This window comes from Canis lupus, chromosome 35 (assembly GCF_011100685.1).
Source record: "Canis lupus familiaris isolate Mischka breed German Shepherd chromosome 35, alternate assembly UU_Cfam_GSD_1.0, whole genome shotgun sequence".
NCBI classification, from domain to species: Eukaryota; Metazoa; Chordata; class Mammalia; order Carnivora; family Canidae; genus Canis; species Canis lupus.
In genome coordinates this window covers 24,923,206-24,946,136 of record NC_049256.1, presented here as the reverse complement: position 1 = coordinate 24,946,136, position 22,931 = coordinate 24,923,206, and the positions used below count along the sequence as shown (strand labels likewise).

General features: G+C 39.4%; 1 protein-coding gene across 4 annotated transcripts in view; it reads right to left on the bottom strand.

Moving 5' to 3' along the window:
- The window catches only part of CARMIL1 (capping protein regulator and myosin 1 linker 1), a 312,127-nt gene that overhangs the window by 49,022 nt on the left and 240,174 nt on the right, over positions 1 to 22,931 (bottom strand). For all 4 annotated transcript variants that reach the window (XM_038584305.1, XM_038584306.1, XM_038584307.1 and 1 more), the window contains exons 27-29: positions 19,925 to 20,100; positions 16,727 to 16,814; positions 14,076 to 14,225 (exon numbers count right to left, since the gene is read on the bottom strand). In XM_038584305.1, the coding sequence (XP_038440233.1) occupies positions 14,076 to 14,225; positions 16,727 to 16,814; positions 19,925 to 20,100 (414 nt within the window). The remainder of the gene's footprint in view (positions 1 to 14,075; positions 14,226 to 16,726; positions 16,815 to 19,924; positions 20,101 to 22,931) is intronic.

Genomic DNA, 22,931 nt, shown 5'->3' with positions numbered 1-22,931 from the left:
CAGCTTTAATCCAGTGCCCCTCCCCCACAACACAGAGTTTATAGACTAGGGCACAAACATAAAAATGGAAGTACATGATCTATTTTAAAGATGAATCCCTGAAATTAGATATATTTATTTTCATGAAAAATTTTTTCTATTGTCCTTATTTTCCCATTTCATGTTGAACTGATAAAAACTTTCCTCATGGACCCTCATGGCTCATGCGTCCACTTCTTCAACCAATAAGCTCTTCACCTACATATACCTGCTCTCCTCCAGCCAACTATGTATTCTATTCTCAAATTTCAAAACAAATAGTATAAGACATGTGTGCTCTTGACATAGGTCCCTTAATTATTAACATTTTGTCACATTACTTCATTTAATTTCTTTCTTTCTCCCTCCCTGTCTCTAACACATATGCACGCACATTTTTGGTTGAATCATTTTAAAGTTTTTGACATCTTGACATTTCACTTTCAAATACTCCCGCAAGAACACTTTCTCCTACAGAACCATACACGATGATCACACCTATTAATAGCAATTCTACAGTTTCTAATGTACACACTATGCTCCGTATTCAAATTTCCCCAGTTGTCCCTCAAATGCCTTGGAGCGCCCCTGCCTGTTGGATGCAGGATGTAAGGAAGAACTCACCACAGTGTGTCCTATGTCTCCTGAGTTTCTCTTCCTAGGGTGTCTTCCTCTCCCCATGACCAATCCTACTTTTCTTTTCCATGATTCTTTCTTGAGCAATTCAGGTCAATTGTTTCACAGACTTTCCCATATTCTCCATTTACCTGGAGATTGGATTCAGGCGAGCCATCACCCCCCCTCGTCCCCCCACCACTGCCACACAGATGATGCTGTGAACTAATGGCTGAATCACAGGTGGCACCCACATCAGGTTGTTCCACTGTTGGTAACACTAAGGTTGGTCATTTGGTTAGGTTGGGACTTCCAACCACTTCCTTATAAGGTTACATTTTCCCTTGGTAATTAATAATACATCTTTGAAGTGATACTTTTGTTTCATGGTGATGGCCCCATTTTCAAACAACCATCAACAATCCTTGCCTGAATGAATGAATACAACAGAGGCTACCAAATTGTACCTTTCCGCTTCTATCATCATTCCTACATTTATTAGGTACTGTTTCCCTGCAAAGATCAACTATTCCTTAAAAAGTCCTCTGTATCCTCTCCTCTTTTATTTTCTTGGTATTGCTATGGACTTGTGGATTCTTAAAAATTAATTCAATGTATCATAAACTATTACTGTCCTTATTCTTTTTGGTGCCAGAGTGTCCCAGGGGAAGCCATTTCAATCTGGACTTTGTAGCCTTTGAAATGATCCCATTGGAGTTGGAGCCAATCCTTGCTTTTTGATACAACATATGCTAGGCTCACCTTGTGCTTTTCTGTGCACTTTTAAAAAGTAATTTCTATGCATTTCTATTTTTAAAAAGTTGAGCTGGTGTAGAGCTCAATGAGAAAAAAAAAGATTGCCTAATCCCTTCTATAATGATGGTTGGACAGGAACAAGTTTTAAACTCTAGGGAGGGTAGGGGTACATAAGCCATAACTCTGAGACAGCTGCAATAAATCTGTGGACAAAAGAAGAACAATACGTAGAGATTTAGTGAGATTTAGTGGGGCTATTTCCCAGTGAACACAACATTAAATTCAGCTATTCATATCACCCTTATTAACTTATAAGTTATAACATATAACTTATAACACCCAAAGTCTCATTTCATATAAAAGTTAAAATGGCATCACGGTGTTAAAACAAAAGCATTCAGAGAGCAGCCCTGATGAGAGGCTATTGTGAAAGTCACAGCAAGGAATGATTTGTACATTAATGTGGATCCCTTCCTTAGCTTCCAGATCTGTGTTTTTTTTTTTTTTTTTTGATGCGAGAAAATTAAAAATCTTTATCTTCTTAGCTCTGTCCTGTTTTCTCCAGGAAACAGTTAATGGCTCACTTTTCAATCATTTGAACTCTTCTTGCAACTGATGCCAAAGTGAAGTTTCATACTTGAATGTGAAAAAGTAGCTATAAAAAAAGTAGCTTTAAAAAAGTAGCTATAATTTAATGCATTTTCCTTAAGGGCTGTCCAAAGAATGAAAGCACTTGGTACTGCTTTCAAGCAAGTATTTTACCTTGAGAGCCCGTGTTGGTGCTGCTGGGCACAGAAGCATGATGCTTATGAACACAAGTACCAGGTATGGTCCCCTTGCAGTGTTATTATAAAAAAGCAAAGTTTATTTGCACTATTAAGTGCAATGCTTTGCATTTTACTGCACTATTAAGCACAATGTTATTCTAATAGTCATGAAAAGTTGAGTAACAATTTGCCTTTTTTAATTGCAAAAGAATAAATAAATAATGAGGGAGTCTTCACCAAGTATTACCTTTAAGAGAGATATTTAAGTCTAGATCTTTGGAAAGTCCATGTGAAAATGGAAGGCAGGAATGAGGCAATCGGGAGACTTAAAAAATTCGCCTTTGGAATGGACATCAGGGCTCAGTGTCACCAAGATGAATAATCAAACTTAGCCTAAAATGCTTAATGTAACACATTTACTCTGTCCATAGGATTTTAGCCCTATAAAGATGACAAAGATTAATCGTTCCTACCACCACCACCAAAAACCAGATTCAATCCTATAACAAAATGGAGCACCTGGGTGGCTCAGTTGGTTAAGTAAGCATCTGACTCTTGATCTCAGGGTTATGAGTTTTTCAAGCTCTGCATTGGTACCACACTGGGCATAGAGCCTACTTAAAAAAAAAAAGAAAGCTTAAAAAAAAAGGCTTTAAATCCTTTAAAAATTTACTCTACTACTGGTTTAAAAATCTTAAGTCCAGTAAATCCCACTGGTGCTAGTAAAAAGAATAGATGGTGGTTGAAGGGCTGTAGTGGTCAATCAGCAATCAGGAGATGTGGTTCTGACTGGATCTCCAAGTTCTTTTAAGACTGACTCTTCAAACTCCTTGTCCTACATCTTCAACCTCAGACTGAACTTAAGGTAAAGATGGCTTACCACCCAAACTCTGTAAAAACCCGATCTGGTTTGGAAACCAAGATCTTTGTCATGTTTGGTTCAACATCCCTTCTGAATAGACTCTCCAGTGAGATTCTTAAAAGAGAATGGATTCTTAAGTCATCTCTAAATTACAGATCCATTCCTTTGATAATTATTTGCTCACAGCCTTCAGTCATCCTTATTAACACAGTCTGCTTCATCTATGAGGAAATATGTCAAAAAACAAGGTGATCTTTTTTGCCCCTTGTGATTTTTCATCGGCTTTGGTTTCATTTTAAAGTGAGTTAACTATATGCAACCCAAGCTACAGAGAACACTTAGATAAACAGTCTATTAGACACTCCTTAATGTGCCCACTATGGTGTTGTATTATAGCTAAAGAAGACTGGCTTTCTAGAGCACATGGGTACAGTCTTTACCTGTTGTTCAATATTAACTATATAGCAAACCCTACACAAATACCTTTCGAACGTTTAAGATTTCAGTATCAAATAACTGCATACAGGTGGTCAATTTATTCAGTTACCTGGGTAGTCAAGGCCACATAGTACACAATGAGAAGAATTTCTGTGGTTTTGCCAAGGCTGTGACAGAGAATGCTCTAATGTCTGTTTTAGAACAAGACCATTTGGCCATGTCAATTGGGTATGGCCTTTGGAGATTTCAACAGAGTACTTGCTCAAGGGCTGGAGTAGATTTGAAGCTGCTTGGTTGCAGGTATCCACCCTAGAGCTCAGCTCTGATTAGGTGGTCTTCTGAGCCAGAAAAATGGTCATGTAGATCAATTTTGATAATCAGATGTTAGGTCTGAAGCTCTGGCATGAGTTTGGCTAAGGCTCCCCCTTACCCAACAAGCAGAACAGAGCACCATGCAGGCATAACTAGGAACTGATCCTGAACTTTGCTATAACTTTCTTGTGTTATTTTTTAACCTCTCTTTAACTCTGTTCACTCACTTTACCTATACATTACTAAAGGTGCCACCTAAGTAGTTTCTCAAGGAAAGCAGTACATGTATAACTCCAAGAAGCAACTATATGAATGAGGTTACACAACTGAAACTAAAATTTATAAAAGAAATGCAGTTATATCTGGAGTGTAGAAGTCATTTGTTTTTGGTCTAGTTTCCAAGTGTGGTTTTCAGTATGAAAGTCAGTAGGAGAATTTTCGGCAAAATATGCATCAAAGGTCAAAGCTAAAAACCATTTACGTTAGATTTTGATTTTGTTAAGGAATAGGCTAAGGGTACCTAGGCGGTTCAGTTGGTTAAGAGTCTGCCTTGGGCTCAGTTCATGATCCCAGGGTCCTGGGATTGAGCCCCATGTTGGGCTCCCTGATCAGTGGGGAGTCTGATTCTCCCTCACCCTTTGCCCCTCCCCCTACTTGTTCTCTCTCTCAAATAAATAAAATCTTTTAAAAAATAAACAATATATAAACAAGCTAAGAGATCTTTGTGAGCTCTACAAGACTGTGATATGGCCTCCAGCCTCTTTGTCACACCCCTCTATCCCTGCCATACCATAATACCACAAGAGTCCCTCAACCTGGATGTTCTCCCCTCAGTCTGAGCCTCTGTGTACACTCCTCTCTGCTACATTTACTTACTCATTCTCCCAGCCAACCTCTCTTCAAATACCATCTTTCACTGTCCCAATAGTCACCGAGGGCCCACTGTGTGCCAGGCATGATGCTCAGAACCTTCCTCCAGGATGCCTTCCTTGAAAACACCCTTCCCCCAAGGTGGGCTGGGCACCCCTTCTCTGCTTCCAGGGCAAACCACACACCCTCGCAGAGCACTCTCCCACCACATCTAACATGTCACTCTATTCATGTACAACCGCCTCAAGCCAAAAATGAGCTGAGACCCACTGAGAACAGCAAAATTTGTGTGGGAGGGAAGGAGTAAATCAGGACCAAGAAGTAAAAGAAACAAAGCCCAAATTAAGGCTGCATACAAGAAACTATACTTCTGTAGCCCCTGAACACTTTTTAAAAAATATTTTATCTATTTATTTGAGAGAGAGGGAAAGAGATAACAAGAGAGAGCATGAGAGGAGGGCAGGGAGACATAGAAGCAGACTTCCCACTGAGCAAGGAGCCTGACACAGGGCTGGGTCCCAGGACCCTGAGATCATGACCTGAGCCAAAGGCAGATGCTTCAATAACTTGAGCCAGCCAGGAGCCCCAGACTGACCTGCCTTGTATATGGAATGTATTTATGTCACAACCTAATGGATGTACATGTGTGTATAACTGAAGCAAACACGCAATGTAATCTGGTACTTCATATTCACACTTAATGTTTCATTTCTGAGGAGTGTCTTTAAACTCCTGGTCAAAACCATCCCATTGATTTGATGAGTCACCTGTGGGATGTGACAGAGGATTCCAAGATGCATTCTGTACTAATTCAAGCCTTTCTGGATGACCTCATTTCGGTGGCAGACTCCCATCTTTCCAAACCTAAGCAAATACATGTGTGGGATTTACACGGATGGTAGTGCTGTGGAAACTGGCTTTGCCACTTCTGCCTTTCAGCAGAGCAAACTTGGTGGGGGATGTCTTGGTTTCTTTGCCTTCCATTTCCAGCAAGAAGCTGGGAATATCGTACACAGTGGATGAACAATAAGCATCTATTAAATGAATAAATGGCCTGCTAGTCTATATTTTTAGTTCAAAGAGTCATTCGATAGCTCATAACCAGCTAAGAGTTCATGAATGAGAAATGCTCCTGTATCCTCCCTGGGCTCCTGTGCCAGCAGATACCTTGTTCCTGTCTCTGTCTCTCTCCCAGGGTAAGCAAGCCCCCTTGAAGGACCGCCCACTTCCTTCTTCTTTAGACAGACACAAACATATATACACACATACTTAGTATCCAAAGACACTGTGTTCTTTCACGATTTGAATACAGTCCTTAAAGAGGACATCTTTCATCCTGCAGGGATCTGACCTTTGGTCTCCACTGGCAAGCAGTGATAATCTGGAGCTTTCTGATGGAAGGAAGAGGTTGTCAAAACAAATGCGCATAGTCCACAAACATGAGGTTACTAAAGTTGCAAAGTGGAACTGATTTTAGAGAAATTACCAAATACTGGTTCTACTGTACTATCCCAGGAGTTACTAAATCTGTGATTGCTTATAAGGGACTTAGCTAGTTAGCACTTTACTAGAAAATGTCCTGTTTAAGGAAGTATAAGTAACTCCTCTGTCATCTATAACCCCCCCCCCCCCCATGTAAACAATGGTATGGTTTTGGTTTGTTTCATCAATCCACAGGCTATTAGGGTCATTTGCTTAATTTAATTCATGAGGGAAACCAAAATTATCTTTTATATTTACCATTACATGTTAGAATAGAGCTCAGAAGAATCATGATATCCTCTGCAAGTCAGATGCCCAGTTTTGATGCTGGTTTTGGAATGCCCTGACTAGTCACAACTAGTTAATGTTCTAAGTTATTTTATGGTGCCAGTTAAAAATTAGAAGATTAAGAAAACTGTCAGCCGCCAGGGAATGGCAGCCTCTTTAGGGATTTGCAGGGTACCCCTGGCATTTCCACAAAGGACTGCCACAAAAATTACTAGAACTTTGAGAAACACACTACCTGCTCTGGCTGAACTATACAGATTGTGCTATAGGTTTGAAAATTAAAATGTGGAAATTAAGAGGTTTTCTTGGGCTGCTTTCCAGTGGTTATAAAGTCAAACCTCCATTTCCCATAATGATATCAATAAGGAAATGACATTACAGAATAAATAAAATCATAAGAAGAAGCCAATAGGGCTTGAACACAGTGCAACTAATTTACATGAGGTATCGACTCAATGAACTATACTTGGTACTGTTGTTAATAGATTAGTTCAACTAATAACTGCTGATACTTGAAAGTGGGGTGGGGTTTTTTTTTGAGGGGATTTGTTTTTAAAAAGTATTTTGACCAAGACAAACAGATCTTCACTACATTTTAATCTGTATTAAAAGGCTTAAAAATTAGGGGTACCTAGGTGGTTCAGTTGGTTAAGCATCTGCCTTTGACTCAGGTCATGGTCCCGAGGTCCTGGGATCAAGCCCAGGTCAGTCTCCCCACTCAACAAGGAGCCTGCTTCTCCCCCTCCACTCGTGTTCTCTCTCTCTCTCTCTCATGCTCTCTCAAATAAATAAAAACTTTTTTTTAAAAAAAAGCTTAAAAAATTATATATTAAAATTTGAGGCTGAATTTAAGGGAAAATAATTGTTATTTTCTCATTGAAAAAAGGATTCACAAGATGTACTAATAATTCAAGCCTTTTAAAATTCTTTTCCAAAGAAACAGCAGTAAGTAGATGAACTGCTCCTTTGCATGAATATCTTTTGATTTAAAACTGGTATGACACTCATTAAAATAAATGAAAGAATTACACACAATTAGTGAGTTAGTTATACTACAGAGCAGACACTGGCTCTTCACCCACTTGGCATGGGATCCTAAATGCTGAGCTTCTGTGATTTTTTAAAGGTGGTAAACTATATATAATGATAAATTAAATACTGAGAAATAACTAATCAGTAGAATGCAAACAGCATCCTTCAATACCCCAAAGGCCAATGACAAAGTGAAGTTGAAAGAGACAGCTGGGAATATTGATTTCCTAAGAGCACCTGATTGCAGGAAAGAACAGATGGTCTACGGACAATCAAGAGGCTAAGTAAATACACGTTTCAGCATGACATAGAAGGCATGTGTGTTGGGATTTTAAGTATGTAGGAAAGCTAATTAATCACTGTCACCAACAAAATAGCACATGGAAAGGCAAGTAATATTCCAGGTAAGCCCAAAGTGGGCAGATTCAAGTCTACCAATTGAGCATGTCAGATTTTTGACCCAGTGGTTTCCAATAACGTTTAAAACCTGAAGGCTTAGGTTATGTTTATACAGCACATGTCTTTCATTTGGGTTCCTGTTCACATGTCAATTTAATCTGGAATTAGTAAGCAGACGTGTTACACAAAGCAATGCAAGTCTAATTAAATCTAACTCAAGATTTAATTCTGGATGTAAGAAATATGCCATATATGACATCCATATACTATGATACCAAACTGCCTGCCTTTGGGTGACCTCAGGTCACTTGGACAAGTTGCTTAACTTGTTCTATGCCTTGTTTCCCCACTTGTTCTTAACTGTTCTATGCCTCAGTTTCCCCACTTATAGACACAAGATAGCAATGATATCTACCATTCATAGGTGATTGTTTAAGGACTGAACTGCTTACTCTTCATAAAGAGTGAAGAATAGCACCTGGCACATTATAGGGACTTCATCTGTGTGTTAAAGAAATGAACACGACTTTTTAAACCATCTGATTTTCTCCTTGGAGTAAAGTGACATCAGAATCTCTGGGGCTATGAGAGTGGACACAGGCTGGAAGTCTGCAGGTTATTCTGATGGCTCTCATTCTATCCAGGCCCTCCTCCCCTGACCGCCACCCCCACCCCCACCCCGTGATTCCCATCATATGAACTAGATAACCTCTGAGTTTTTTTCTTTTTTTAAAGATTTTATTTATTGATTCTTGAGACACAGAGAGAGAAGCAGAGACATAGGCAGAGGGAGAAACAGGCTCTCTGCAGGGAGCTCAATGCGGGACTCGATGCCAGGACCCTGGGATCAAAGCCTGAGCCAATGGCAGGTGCTCAACCACTGAGCCACCCAGGCACCCCCTCTGAGTTTCTTTCTAGCTAAAAGAAAAAGAGAATAATTTGATTGAAGACAGTTTTGCAACTCTGCCCTTTTATTTAAAGAAAACTGCCTTCTCCTTCAACAATTATGAAACTAAGATTGATGAGAAGGTCTCAGACATCCCCCCCAGTGGGTATCAGGGCCTGTCACACCACTCATTCATCCTTATTTCAGCCCTCACTTGGTCAAAGAGTAAGTTTAGGAAATCAGTCTATTGGGACACCTGGGTGACTCAGCGGGTGAAGTATCTGCCTTCGGCTCAGGTCATGATCACAAGGTCCTGGATTGAGCCCTGCATCAGGCTCCCTGCTCAGTGGGGAGTCTGCTTCTCCTTCTGCCCCTGCTCTTCTCCTTCTTCCCCCTGCTCATGCTCTGTATCAAATAAATAAATAAATAAAATATTTTTGAAAAGTTTTTTAAATAAAGAAATCAGTCACATAGATGATTGTTTCCATCTTCAAAAAGGCAATCCTTGAACTCAACTAATATAAATTTCTACCTCTAATTTATAGCACTAAACCTTCCTTAGTGTGATTATAACTCCTCGTTCTTTAAAGAGATATAAGGATTGAAATGGAACTGACTTTTGGACCAAAGAGAAATGGAAGAAAACATGAGACAAGATATCTGGGGGTAGGGGGAAAAAAAGAGATGCCCAGATTGCCTACTAAGTTTGTTAAAGAAATGTTCAAAAATAGATTTAGCAGATGTCATGAACATCATAGGCAAAAACTGCCAGGATCCTGAATCTGTAAGTAGAATTGCTAAGGAGGAGGTTGGTAATGAGTCCAAGTTTCTTTGGAATGCCCTAGGCAAAGTGTCACAGGGCTCTGGGGTATCAATAAACATTTTAGGTAATAGTAAACTTACAGCATCACACTCAACAGTGCTCTTGCTGTGTGTATGGCACAAATTCTACCTGCTGGAGGCTCACAGTTCCATGTGGGAAAGGCTGTATCCATGCATGGATGCACTTGTTCTTCTGGGACCCTTTCACACAATACTTAACCTGTGTCCTATCTTTCAGGATCACTTAAGCCGGAAATGCTGCCAAGGAATATGTACACATTCATTCATTCATTCGTTCATTCATTCATTCAGAAAACCAAAACAGATTAAATCTCTCTCCCTTGCAAATACGTTCTTCAGACCTTTTTAAAATAGCACCATGTGAGGACCTGGATATTTGGTAATAGATATCAATGAGAAATACAAGTGATTTGCCACTTTGATTTTGAGAGATGATAGGAGGGGTAATTTTAAAAGGTGAAACTAATTTTCAAATTAGCTCTGGATTTGTGCCACTGGCTTAGGGTATAAAGTCCAAAGCTGAGAAAATGGATTCTCTTTAGGAAAGGGATCCCTGCACTCAGAAGAGCTGCCACGGCGTACACTGTGGGTGGCTTGGGATCGATGGTCAGGCTGAGGGTATTGGGAAAATCATTACAGTACAAATCCACTGATGTGCACTTTCTCCACACAAATGTTCTTTCCCATTAAACTAACAGTAAACTCAGCTCTGGTTTTCTGCTCCTTAACAAGTAATTAGCTGAGTTAAAACAATGATGAAGGAATTAGTTGGAACAAAAAAATGCTATTTTCAAATTCTGCCCATGTATTGCTCTTTTATAGAGAGCTCCATCCCATGTTTCTCTGTTACCCACTCATACCTAAGGCCCTGCTCCCCCCACCATTCAGCAGGTGCTCAGTCAGGAACAGTCCTCAATGCTTGCCTCCATGGTGGTCAGAACCAGAAAAAAACCACCCTTCTAACTCAGGCCATCCTATGAGCCTGGTTCTGGGAAACCTCTATTTATGCTTCTTAGATCACAGCAACAGGAACATTTTTATAAAATGGAAACCATCCCGTGTTGGGTATGCTTGCAGCATAGTTTTGCCCTTTGCTCCTGATGGTGGTTCTGCATCTCAATTTTAAAATATAACCTGCAATTTAAAAAAAGGTACAGGGGCACCGGGGTGGCTCAGTGGTTGAGCATCTGCCTTTGGCTCAGGTTGTGAATCTGGGGTCCTGGGATCGAGTCCCGCATTGGGCTTCCTGTAGGGAGTCTGCTTCTCCTTCTGCCTATGTCTTTGCCTCTCTCTCATAAATAAATACATAAAATCTTAAAAAAATAAAAATAAAAAAATGGTACAGACTTCTGATCATCAGATACACAAGTCCTAGGAATGTAACATACACTGCTCTAAGTATAGTTAGTACCCTACTGCATATCTGAAAGTTCCTAAGAGTAGATCATAAATGTTCTCACAAAGAACAAAAAGTTTGTTAACTATGTGTTATGACAGATGTTAACTAAATTTACTGTCGTCATTTTACAATATATATGTATATATATCAAATCATTATATTGTATACCTAAAAGTAAAACAACACCAAGATACCTGACAGAAAAAAAAAGAAAAAAGATACCTGACAGGCTCAGTCAGTAGAGCCTATGACTCTTGATCTTGGGGGTCATGAGTTTGAGCCCCACATTGGGTGTAGAGTTACATTAAAAATAAATAAGTAGGGATTCCTGGGTGGCACAGCGGTTTGGTGCCTGCCTTTGGCCCAGGGCGCGATCCTGGAGACCTCGGATCGAATTCCACGTCGGGCTCCCGGTGCATGGAGCCTGCTTCTCCCTCTGCCTATGTCTCTGCCTCTCTCTCTTTCTCTCTCTGTGACTATCATAAATAAATAAATAAATAAATTAATTAATTAATTAAAAAATAAATAAGTAAAGAGGGTCTTGGGTGGCTCCGTTTGTCTGACTCATTATTTAAGCTCAGGTCATGATCTCAGGGTCCTGGGATGGAGCCCTATGTGGGGCTCAGTGCTGGGCGTGGAGCCTGCTTAAGATTCTCTCTATACCTCAGGATGCCTGGGTGGCTCAGCGGTTGGGTGCCTGCCTTCGGCTCAGATCGTGATCCTGGGATCCCGGATTGAGTCCCGTATTGGGCTCCCTGCGAGGAGCCTGCTTCTCCCTCTGCCTATGTCTCTGCATCTCTTGAGTCCGTGTCTCTCATGAATGAATAAATACATACATACATACATAAATAAATCTTTAAAAAAAAAAGATTCTCTCTGCCTCTCCTTCTTGCCCCTACCCCTGCTCATGTGCACTCTCTCCCTTTCCCAAATATATAAATAAATCTTTTTTAAAAAATAAAAAGTAAATAAAACAAAGAGTGTTATATGTCAATTGTACCTTAATAAAAAATAAATTTAAAGAAATGATTTTCTCCTCTATTCTCACCCCACCCACTTTAAGAACCACCTTTTTCTTTCACATGACAAAACCCTAATCAATCATACAAAAACAAAGTTTACACAATGAAACACCATCCTTATAGTGGCTAAGCTAGTCCTTCTTAGCCAACACTCTCAGCCTAAACCACATAACTTATAAATGCAACAAAATACATATTACTAACTCACATTTTCTTTACTCTTTCTGAACTCACACATGACCAAACAATTCTGGCAGAAAACGTGACATGTAGAGTTAATTTTGATTTTAAACCTATTTCCTAAAAAAACAAAACAAAACAAAACCTTATTTTCTATAACATACTTATTTTTTGGGGGGTTAGCCTAAGAGCTTACTGAATAATTACCCTGTGTTAACTTCGATTGCCTCAAGATGCAAACAAAGTAAAAACACTAAAGAAACATTTTACAATATACTGGACAAGCAAGTTATTTAAAAACTTGACAATTCCTCCTACATAGAGTAAATAAATACACTTGTAAGTTTACATAGTTGTATAGCAAATTATCTGCCATCATTAGCTCTACTAGAATGTTATTTGAAAAAGTAGGATTATATTTCTGACTTTCTTTGCTAGCCTCTTTGTATATGATAGGATTTTATCTGGAGGGTTCTCAATTATTTTATTCACCAACTTTAACAGGTAACAATGGCTTATAAATAAGAAACTACTTAAAGCATTATCTTTCCTTCTGGACTAGAAAAATAATAGTGGGCACCTCAGATCCTTGGTTTTGAAAGTTAAAAACAAATATCATTCCTGACATGCCTGAAACTAAAAACTACTAAAATTATTAGTAATTGTAGAAACATTTGGGCAAAGAAGTAGCCCAGATGTTATCTCAGCAGCACTCTCTCAGATTATGAGGAATTCCTAAAAGATGAATTATTTTAGTGAAACATAAAAATATTGAATACGGAGGCACATATAACTGTTATAATGGTAAAGTAAAATGTAACTATGTTAATAATACAAATTCTAAAATAATGAAATAGGAACCTAAGTAAAATTGCCCTTAGAGCAGAAAAAATTTATCAGCAAGCTGAACACTCTAGTTATGTGGCCAGATGAATATACCATGTGAAATTTAGAAAATAAGGAATTGAGACCCACTGCTAGGTAACACTGTATGTATATTCCATCTTCTAAAGCACATCAAGTCAAGGGAATTAAATAGAATATAAACTAAATGGGAAATGCAAATTTAAGAGGATACCCTCAAATTATGTAAGTTAAGAATAGGAAAAAAGCACCATAAGGAAAAAAATGATAGGACCAAGACAGAAATAGTCATTCCACACATTCTGTGTGGGAAAAAGTCCTTCCCACATTTTTAATGGCTTATTTATTTAAAAATATTTTCTTGTTACCAATGACCTTCAAAAGTTAAATAATAAATTTCTCCTAATGAATTTAGGAATTTTTTCCACTGCAGCCACAGGACAGAACCAGGTTTTATGGCTCAGTGAAACTTCCACAATTTGTCCTTGGGAGGGGTGTATGGGAATGCTCTTTAAGAAAAGTTTTAAGAAACAAATAAACCCAAAAGAATGAGCAAAAGAAAAAAAGAGAGAGACAAACCAAGAAATATACTGTTAACTCTAAAGAACAAACTCGTTGTCACCAGAGGGGAGGTTGGTGGAGGGATGGTTGACATAGGTGATGGGGATGAAGGAGGGCACCTGTGATGAGCTCCAGGTGATGGATGAAAGTGCTGAGTCACTATATTGTACACCTAAAACTAATATTACACTGTCTGTTAACATATTGGAATATAGAATAGAATTAAATGAAATAAAATAAAATGAGGTTTTATAAAATTACAAATCCAAAGTATGGTACCGGGCTTTGGAGGGGGACCTGAAGCTTCAGCTTTATTAGCTTCATTAACAATCTCTGTAAGCAATAAGTTTCTGAAAGAATGATCTCTGCCAGGGAGTTTTATTTGGTCTGGTTTGTAAAGGTGAGATCTTAAAAAAAAAAAAATTTAGTAGCAAAGCCCTATGGTGATGGAGTCATGGTGTCACCAAAGGATGTGTCTTACCATACAAGTATCCAGATCTTCCAAACGCTCCATCTCCGTGAGCTCCTCCATCGTGATGACAGAGTGTTTAGCTGGCTTCTCCTCCACCAGCTCAATCTCTATGGCCTCAGGCTCAGGAAGGGTCTTGCCTCGTCTGCTGAAATGGTCAGTCTAAGAGAGTCAAGACGGGTACAAGGAGAAAAGGCACCAGAGGCAAAGGAAGAGCAGGTTAGCAGAATTCTGGAAGATACCTTCCACAAGGTGGCACAGTGAAGGATTCCACCTGTGTGTGGTTAATGACAATTTTTAACACATTCCCACTACAATAACTCACCTCTTATTATCTTTGGAGGGTGGACTGTCTTAAGCAAGAAATTACAAAACCTCCTTTAGTAATTGACAAGAATACTTAGTCTAGAAGAAAACAAGGAGTGTTCTTTTTATTAATTTTATTTTATATTTCCTCTGAAATAATTTATTTCTCTCTCTAATGCTTTAAAAGTATCTAATTAGGAGACACAAGATGTTTCCAACATTCTCAGTTTTTAAAGGGCTGAAAGGAAGGAAATTGCTAACAAAATTGTAATTGCTGCTAGCTTTCATTGTTTTCAGATCATGAATACCATATTTAATAGGATTGATTAATTTCCAGTGTTATGCTCTAGGTAAACCTAAAAAAAATTAATGATAAGAGAATAAACTGGGCTGAAATTAATAAACTCTAGTGTTGAGCTGAATCATCACTAGGAACTTTGATTAACTCTTGTGAAACGATAATTGAGAACCAGTTGACAATACCGTGGAACCTCTGGCTATACTTCTAAAGTTAAATTAGAGAACATATTAATGTAATTGGAATGTCCCTGAAAACAAAATTTCATTTTTTTTTTAGATACTATTCCTTTCATATAACAGTTAAGCTAAGCTCTCTCCTTACAATCCAAATCTGCAGAATATTAAAATAAAGCTTACTATAAAAGTGCACCCACAGGGATCCCTGGGTGGCTCAGCGGTTTAGCGCCTGCCTTCAGCCCAGGGCGTGATCCTGGAGTCTCGGGATCGAGTCCCATATCGGGCTTCCTGCCTGGAGCCTGCTTCTCCCTCTGCCTGTGTCTCTGCCTCTCTCTGTGTGTCTCTCATGATTAAATAAATAAAATAATAAAATCTTAAAAAAAAAAAAAGTACCCACACAATTCTTTTTTAAATTGAAAAAAAAAAAGTCAATATTTTCTGAGTACATTCTTTAAAGAAGGACACATGTTAAAAAAAAAAAAGCGGAAAATTCAACCCTTCAGTGTGGTGCTCATGTACGGTCACGTTGATACAATATCATGTTGAGGGCATTTTGAGGTGGTCCTTGCAGCCTTGGGTTATGGAGAAACTGTTTCTATAAAGCATGCTCCATGGATGTTGTGTCTGCTTATTTAAAAAAGGAAAAGTCTGACTTGGGAGCTCTAAACAATAACATAGCTCTTTATTGTGCCATAAGCTAGAAGCTAGTGATTCTTAGATTCTCTGTGGGGAGGAACCAGTTTTTTATATTTCCAGTTTGCCACAAACCGATAGAACTGGTGAAATACAATAAAAATGAAACTTTAGAGAAATAACTGTGTTTGTGTATTGTGGCCATCTCAAATTGCTCCAGAATTTTCTCTGTGTTTCCTCTTGCCTGTGGACCTAACCTTGTCAGGTGCCCATAGGTTCGTGGGGCCAGCTCCAACCCATGGGCAGCATTTTGATGGCACTGCTCTAGACGCCTGTCCTACCTTTTCAATTTTAGAGGACAGCCTATGTATTTTTCTAAAATGAGTTTTTCAGAATATTCATGTTGCCTGCCTCGTGGAAAAGAGGCAGTTACTGTTGCTCTCACCGTGGTGTTTTCTGGCGTCACCAACAATTCAATGTCATAAAACTGGCTATATCCAGCCTGTAATTAACCTGAAATGTTTCTCTGGGGAATATGTCATAACTTGCTTGAGAGATTCCTATCACATCACATTGCTACAATGTTCATGACGCAAGATGTAAGGAGTAACAAAACTTTCATAGGTGCCTCAGAGGACTTCCTAAAGTTAAAAACACATGAAGTGTCTGATATATTTTTTATATGCACAGTATTGGAAGTAAAGTCTCCTACTTTGATAAAACCAGTCTCTAGATGAAGAAAATTTATTTCTTCACCTCAGTTACATCCAAGAGGCCTGGCTGGGCACTCGGCAGCTATCAATCCCTAGGACATGTCCATTTTACCCTTGACTTTCTTTGGACTCCAAATATTTCATTCCCCTCACCCCATGTTTTCAAGAATAGTCCATTACCAAATTATCATATCAGAGAGCAACAAAACAAGCACACAAAAATTAATCGTAATTTTCTTAATTTTAGATCTCAGCCTCAGCATTATTTCATACCAAAACCTTTGACCAGCAATATAAATCACACAACAAAACTTCTCAATACAATTACTTCTCCTTTCCCCTTCTATTCCCTCTGGAGAAGTTCTAACATGTTCTATATTTGGAAGCACTGTAGGAGGGAAAAGCAGGATCTTGGCCCATAAAGTTGCAAAAGAGTAAAATGCAGGAAAGAAGCCACATCCCCATGTTGGAGCCTGCCCTGCTTCACAGCAGCCCACAACAGGAAGTCCCACTCAAGATGTCCACCACACTCACCAGTTTATGATGGCAGTGTGAAAGTGCATCCAGAATTTCATCCACAATCCGATCAGACAGGAAGGAGGCCACTGTCAACTTCACTTCACTATGTGAAAAACAAAAGTACACAGTGACATTTTAATTTGTATGGAAAAACATCACCCACCCTTGATGCTATGCTGTTGATAAGGTCAACTGCGATTCTGCTTCTGTCTTTGAAAATGGAATAGAAGAATGTGTGAACAGGGCTAAGGATTTCCAAAGATAAGCTTTAAGTGCTGCCATAAACACACAGGTAATAGATTTTCTTTACCAATTTCAACCTGCCTCTGCAATCTCAAAACTCAAGATTTAGTGGAAGAAATGAAAAACACCTGGGTAAAGACAAACTTAATGGGAACCACATGTACCATGTTGTGAAGAACAATTCTTCCATTGACAAAAAGGAAAACAAACCCAGGCTGGAGTAAATTAAGAGAGTCTGATTGTTAGACTTTGGTTATTACTTAAATATGCATTTCCCCCCATCTTAAAAAAATAATAAAAAAAAAAACCTCTACCGACCAAACGGTACCATACTCAACTGCTTCTGCTTGTACTCCTCATCTTCCTTCAAATTGCTACAGATTCACTGTTCTCCTGCCTTTTAACAGAGGTTAGGGAAACATTCAGTTTCTGTGCCTCTCACCTGACCTGAAGAAGGGGTCTCGACGCCAGGAAGGAACCCGCTAGCTAGTTTTGGGGTTTTCACTGATTAAGAAGTCAGCCATAAAGGTCTCACTCAGAGAGCTGTTTTTTTAGTCTGCATTGTAGTTATTGGCTATTTTCAAGAATTCAAACTCCACTTAAGTCTGTTCAGTCTGAATAATCCTACCTAAATGCACATATGCACAAATAGACACAAATGCACAACACTTTTAAAAGTGAATGTGCTAGAGAGATACCCACACTCCAACATAGCCTTTTAAAAGTTCAATCTGCTTTTGAAGTCAAGAATTTTAAATATTTTAAAGCAGGGGAAGGGAGTTATCAAAATAAAATTATTTAATCCTAAAGCTAAGGTTGAAAGTCTGTTTGTGTAACAGGGGGAAAAATCTTTTTAACCTAAAGGCAGTAAATTTGCATTGACATTTTTCCACCAAGGCAGATTTCAGATGGCAAATCAGAAAAATGGAAGCACCAAGTCTTTGATGTCTACATTAAAAATTTTCCTAGGCTAAAGATAAAAGGATGTTTGTTTAATTCCTGCCTCTGAAACAAGGTTTCAGTAGCTATTGGATTTATCTAACACTTTACTTCTTTATTCCCCAGCGGTCCACTGATAAGATTCACCTGGGTCTCATTAAAAATACAGATTAAAAAAAAATTAAAAAAAAATACAGATTAGTAGGTCCCACTCTAAACCTGGGATGAGGGGGAAAATTAGAAATCTCATTTTGACAAGTACTTCCTCTCATTTTTTTAAGGCATGTTTGGGAATTTTACTTCCTCATAAAACTATAGAATCTGTCATTTTATTTCTCCTTCTCTTCCCCACCCCCTCTGAGTTGGGGAAGGGTAGTTTATCTGTTTCAAACTGTAGCACCAAAAAGATCCTTTAAAATCACACACACACACACACACACACACACACACACACACACAAGTTTCAGGACTGTTCTATCATTTTGTTACTGGATATTATGCTTCTTTATTGAACTTCCAAACTGTAAACTTTTTAGAGGAAATAATTCCACTCAGCCTGCGTGGGCACAGCTGCATCTGACCGTATGCACAGGTGTAGCCATGCATATTTTCACTCATTCCATCAGTGCTCTGTATAATGCATTATAAAAAGCCAAGCAAGGAGTTAATGAACACAGAAGTGATTCACTGATGACAGGGGTTCTAGCCTGCTGCTCACTTCTCAGAATGTGCCCATCTTCAGAAGAAGTGAGCATATCTGCCAGAATCTGGAACTCTAGTAAAGGCATTAGAATCTGATCCACTGGTAGTTCAATCCAATAGGATAGAAGAATGGTGGCCAATACAATTTTTTTCCCTCAGTACCTAAGGGGCTTCAATAAAAATCCTAAAACTACCGGTTACAGAAATATGTAAGTATAATCTAGTCAGGGCTAGAGTGAATAAAATCACTGATCTATGGGGTCCTATAAATCTTCTAAATGTCCTTTCATTGCTTAAAGTCTGTCAAATTATCTTATCATTCAGCTGAGCTGGCCCTAGAATCTCTTATTTGTAGAAATCTACACACACACACACACACACACACACAGGACAGCTGTACCTGAGACCAGACACTGTCCCATCCCTGCAGAATTCCTCAACCCTCAAAGTTCCATGACCTAGCTTCCAAATCTACATTGTACTATGATTTTTGGCTTATTTTAACTCTCGTTTTTCTCATAGGCTCTCATTCAGCTACACATCATTCAGTATGCTCCCAATTCTTCAGATAAGAGCTAGGGTTTGGTTTGGTCTTGTTTGCTTATCTAAGTATTTTATTGAGTTAAGAGGGGAAACTTAAAATATTTCTGAATATAGTTTCTAGTCTGCAGACTCCCCAGTTGAGAAGAACTGAAATTCATGAAGTATCATTCAGACTGGTAAGCACTCCAGAGTTTCTATATGGGAATCCAAGGCAGTTTGTTTGATGATCACATCCTTCTCAATGTTTGTATCTTGGCGTATTTTTCAAACTTTGCCAAGCACAAATCTATGTTGATGCTCCAGAGCAGCATTAGTACGTACACTGTTATCACAGACCTACCAAAAGAACACAGGAGGAAAACATGGTGAGGCCACAGTGGGCCTCTTTGCCTATTTAGAGACTGTGCATTTGCTCAGAACAGCACAGTGGCAGAAAGCAAACTTCAGGGTAGTAACTTTTAAAGGTGGAAGATAAGCTTCAGGAAGAGAAAAAAGTGATTATAAACATATACATGCCCTCTCCCGCCGGTTAAAAATAAAACAGTTAAGAAGATCAAGTAACTAACTGTATGCTCTTCAGGAACACAGGCGTATTTGTGGTCACCTTATTTTGGAAATGTATAAACCTATGTGTTTACGCACAGCTCTATTTAGATACAGTCACTGCATATTAGACATGTCCACCACGTTCTATACGGAGAGAGCCAACAATAACACTCTTCACAGCTGCCTGCCCTGCATTCACAGAAACTATGGAACCTTGGTTTCTCGACATCATAAACCCACCTAATTTTGTTAAGGATATCGACTCCAGATTGCTCCAGCAGGACGTTTTTAACAAAGGTTCGTGGAATGGAAATCTTTTCAATGCTGGCATGAATCAAATCTTGTCGAATGTGTGCTTTTTTCATCACATTTGGACAAAGATTCTCGGCGGCATCGACCATGGACTCTAGCAACACCTGTAATGAGCACAAGTGGAGGGCAGAGGTGACAAGGTAGTAGGGGTGTGTGTGGGAGGGAGGCAAAAAGCTGAGAGCTGGTTAGGTGTGACACTGAGCCCTCAGAGCCCAGGGACACAGCAAGGTCCTGGAGCATGACCAAGGAATCTGAGTCACTCCAGGGCAACCTGGGCCTGTTGGATGATCACGGATGTCAGGTTATCACTTTATTTTTTCTTTTTTTTAAGATTTTATTTATTTATTCATGAAAGACACAGAGAGAGATGCAGAGACATGGGCAGAAGGAGAAGCAGGCTCCCTGCGGGAAGCCCGATGCAGAACTCAATCCCAGGACCCCGGGATCATGACCTGACCCAAAGGCAGATGCTTAACTACTGAGACACCCTGGCACTCCAGGTTATCACTTTCGATCACCCGGCAGATCCACCCAAGATTTGGGCTGGCACCTGAAATGTCACGGTGTGCCAGCTGCGCTTAACAACAAGGTGCTCATGAGAAGATTAAAGAAGACACATATCAAGCCTTTGTATGCCAACTGACCACACCAGACTGTTCCCCCTGCTGCCAGAAAGTAAAGTTACAGAAACCCCTAGAAAATATATCAAACTTGAACTCGTTTGATTTTGCAAATCACAGAAATTCCAAACTGAACCCTTCAATAGCTCTATCAAAACATCAGTAGTTAAAAAAAACAAAACAAAAACAAAAACAACCCACAGATCTATGCTTTTAAAAGAAAAGCTTCAGTGCTAATAAAATTGAAATTGTTACAACATGGAACAGCATGAATGGCAAACAAAAACATTTACTGGGCACTTGACAAACAACAATCAAAACTCTAGAGTCTGCAAAATGTTTCTGCACATTTTATCCTTCTGATGTCTGTGAAGAGGTGAGGTGCTTTTCATGTGATCACCATTTTGAAGTTGAAAAATGTGAGTGAGGGGAAGGGAAAGAATTTGCCAGAGATGGAGGACATGGCTGGGAAGTATGAGAAAGGGCATAACCATCAGTGTGAGACCTCAATCCGAATCCTAGCTGAGTGACACCGGACTGTACGGATTTCCCAATTTTACTTTCCTCGTGTATCAAATGGCAAATATAAAGTTCTTGCCTCCTCAGATTATTGAAGATAAAATACATTACACATGTGAAGTGTTCAAGATAATGCTCAGCACACAATAAAAATTCAGTCTGTCACAGATATTATGAATCTGTTTCCAAAGACACTACTCTCACTTCTCTTCTGCTTCTGGAAGCCAGCGGTGTCCCATTACTGTTCCGGTGTGAACGAGGACTACCGAGGCAGGATGATGGCCCGACTGGCACAGTGCTCTGTCTGCTTGTATGTACAAGCCCGTCCACTAGTAAAGCCTATCATTCTACTGCAGGATGAGCAGCAGAGCAGCAGGATGTTTATAATGATCTTGTAGAAAACCAGAGAGGACAGGGAGGAGGCAGCCACCTGAAAAGTATTCAAAAGCAACTCACATTTTGACAGCCCTTTGTCCCTATTATAACTCTAATTACTGATATCACACATTATTCCAAGAAAGCGGCAAGCAATGCAAATAAGTCCAGTTTAAGACCAATTATTTTCCTCTTTAGCATTAGAATAAACACACTCTGGCCCAGACTATGTAGCATCCAGTGCTCCTGATAAGATAAACCTCAGGTAACAACATGCTATTTAGATTGTGTTAAATTCATCAATGAGGTTTGTGATTTTCGGGAAGGTTCCCCTGCATGACAGAACAAGTTTAGCCAGAATGAATCTCACACCTAGAGAGGAGACCTGGCTTCTAGACTAGCCCCTGACTTGAAATGTCTGTGGAATATTATCACAGAATAACTTTGCAGATCTCTGCACTCTTGCTACAACATTATTTCTCAGGCCTCTTGCTGCTCTATAAATTGATAACTGCATGACTTCAAGCCTGGAAGTACAATGGAATCTTAGCCTGCCCTCAGCATTTGATTCAGTAGCTGCTTTGTGGCGAGTCCCCTGCCACTCCCTCTAGTCCAACCACTGACCAACATGACAACACAGCACTTTATATTCCACCAGAGAAGATCATCCATGGTATCCTTTGATCCACATAACAACTTTCTAAAGTGAAGGCTGATTTTCACAAACCCATTTTATAGCTAAGGAAATCGGGTCTTGGAGAAGATAAGTGACTTGCTTGAGCTCACTTAGCTGGTTAATGGAACAGGTTAGACGGGGACTCAGATCTTCTGTTTCCTACTCTGGCCACCCTACTCCAATGCCCCTGTCCATTGCCCAGAGGAGCCTTTTCCTCTTCCTTTTAGTAACCTACAATTTTCATCCCATTCCCTTGGGTCAGTGGTACCTGAGGCTACCATGGTAGACTTTCTGGTAATGGGGTTGGTAGAAAGGGGAGAAAAAATGTCAGGTAAGTCTGCAATGGAGCCTCTGACTACTTTGTATCTAGCCCCCAGTGCAGGTCCTACCTAGCACAGCATCTCCTTCCAAATATCATGGCCTTCTGCATACCAAACCATACTCTAAAATCCGTCCTTCCCACGGCTTCAAAATACTACCTACATTCCAACCATTCTCAATCAAATGTTTATCTATAACCACCTACATAATCCATACAATACATACACGATGCAGTCTGTTAACCATTTTCACCTGCATTTTCTACCACGGAAAGGTCAATTACAACACATTTCATCCTACCCTTACCCTCACCTAAACAATAACTACAATGGCAAAATCAACCATGCTCACAAAGTTTTTATTGTGATGGTACTAAACGAGACCAGAAATTTGAGTCTCCTTAGACTCGACCCACCTTAACTGT